Source organism: Penaeus monodon, chromosome 32 (assembly GCF_015228065.2).
Source record: "Penaeus monodon isolate SGIC_2016 chromosome 32, NSTDA_Pmon_1, whole genome shotgun sequence".
Classification (NCBI taxonomy): Eukaryota; Metazoa; Arthropoda; class Malacostraca; order Decapoda; family Penaeidae; genus Penaeus; species Penaeus monodon.
Window position 1 is genome coordinate 27,608,025 of NC_051417.1, and position 603 is coordinate 27,608,627.

The 603-nt window shown below is 38.5% G+C and overlaps 1 protein-coding gene across 1 annotated transcript in view; it reads left to right on the plus strand.

Annotated features, from left to right (window-relative positions):
- The window catches only part of LOC119593778 (low-density lipoprotein receptor-related protein 2-like), a gene marked incomplete at its 5' end in the record, with an annotated part of 22,640 nt that overhangs the window by 20,984 nt on the left and 1,053 nt on the right, over window positions 1-603 (plus strand). The window contains 1 exon segment of the mRNA XM_037942802.1: window positions 554-603. Within this exon segment, the coding sequence (XP_037798730.1) occupies window positions 554-603 (50 nt within the window).

The window sequence follows — 603 nt, forward strand, 5'->3', positions numbered from 1 at the left end:
AAACTTCTTTGAGGTATTTATGGAGACGCTTGAAGCCCCTTAAAAGGCTACATATCTTCATTAAGGGATAGGAAACCATATGTTCTTTGGTTAATAAGTAAAATAATACTTCATATAGATATGAAAATATGGTTGGAATGGCTTGTGCATAAATCATAAATTTATTACTATAAATAACTGACTGTAGAGAGCCTAAATTTTGCAACAAATTAAACTAAAATTAAATGCCGCAATTCTTTTGCAGATAACAAAGCTTCATAGCCTAACACGAAATGAGACAATGACTGCTTCACAATTTATAGATTTGACACTCATCTCGGATTGGTTCGGGAAAAGCTGCAAAACAACTTTAGGGAAGATAGGCAGTTAACTAATTATCTCGATGGGAAGATCCCTAGAAAATGCGTTTTTTTCGCCAAGTGCATATTGTCATTTCAACACGCAGCAGGGCATCTTGCACTAATCACTGAGAGGAAAGTAGTACCAAGGTTTAGGGAAGCAGGCAATCCACATACCGCAAATAACGAGTGAATTCTCATTGTGTTCATGCCAGGTGTCCTGAAGACCGTGAAGGGTCCCTGTGCGAGGTGGCCAAGACGCCCA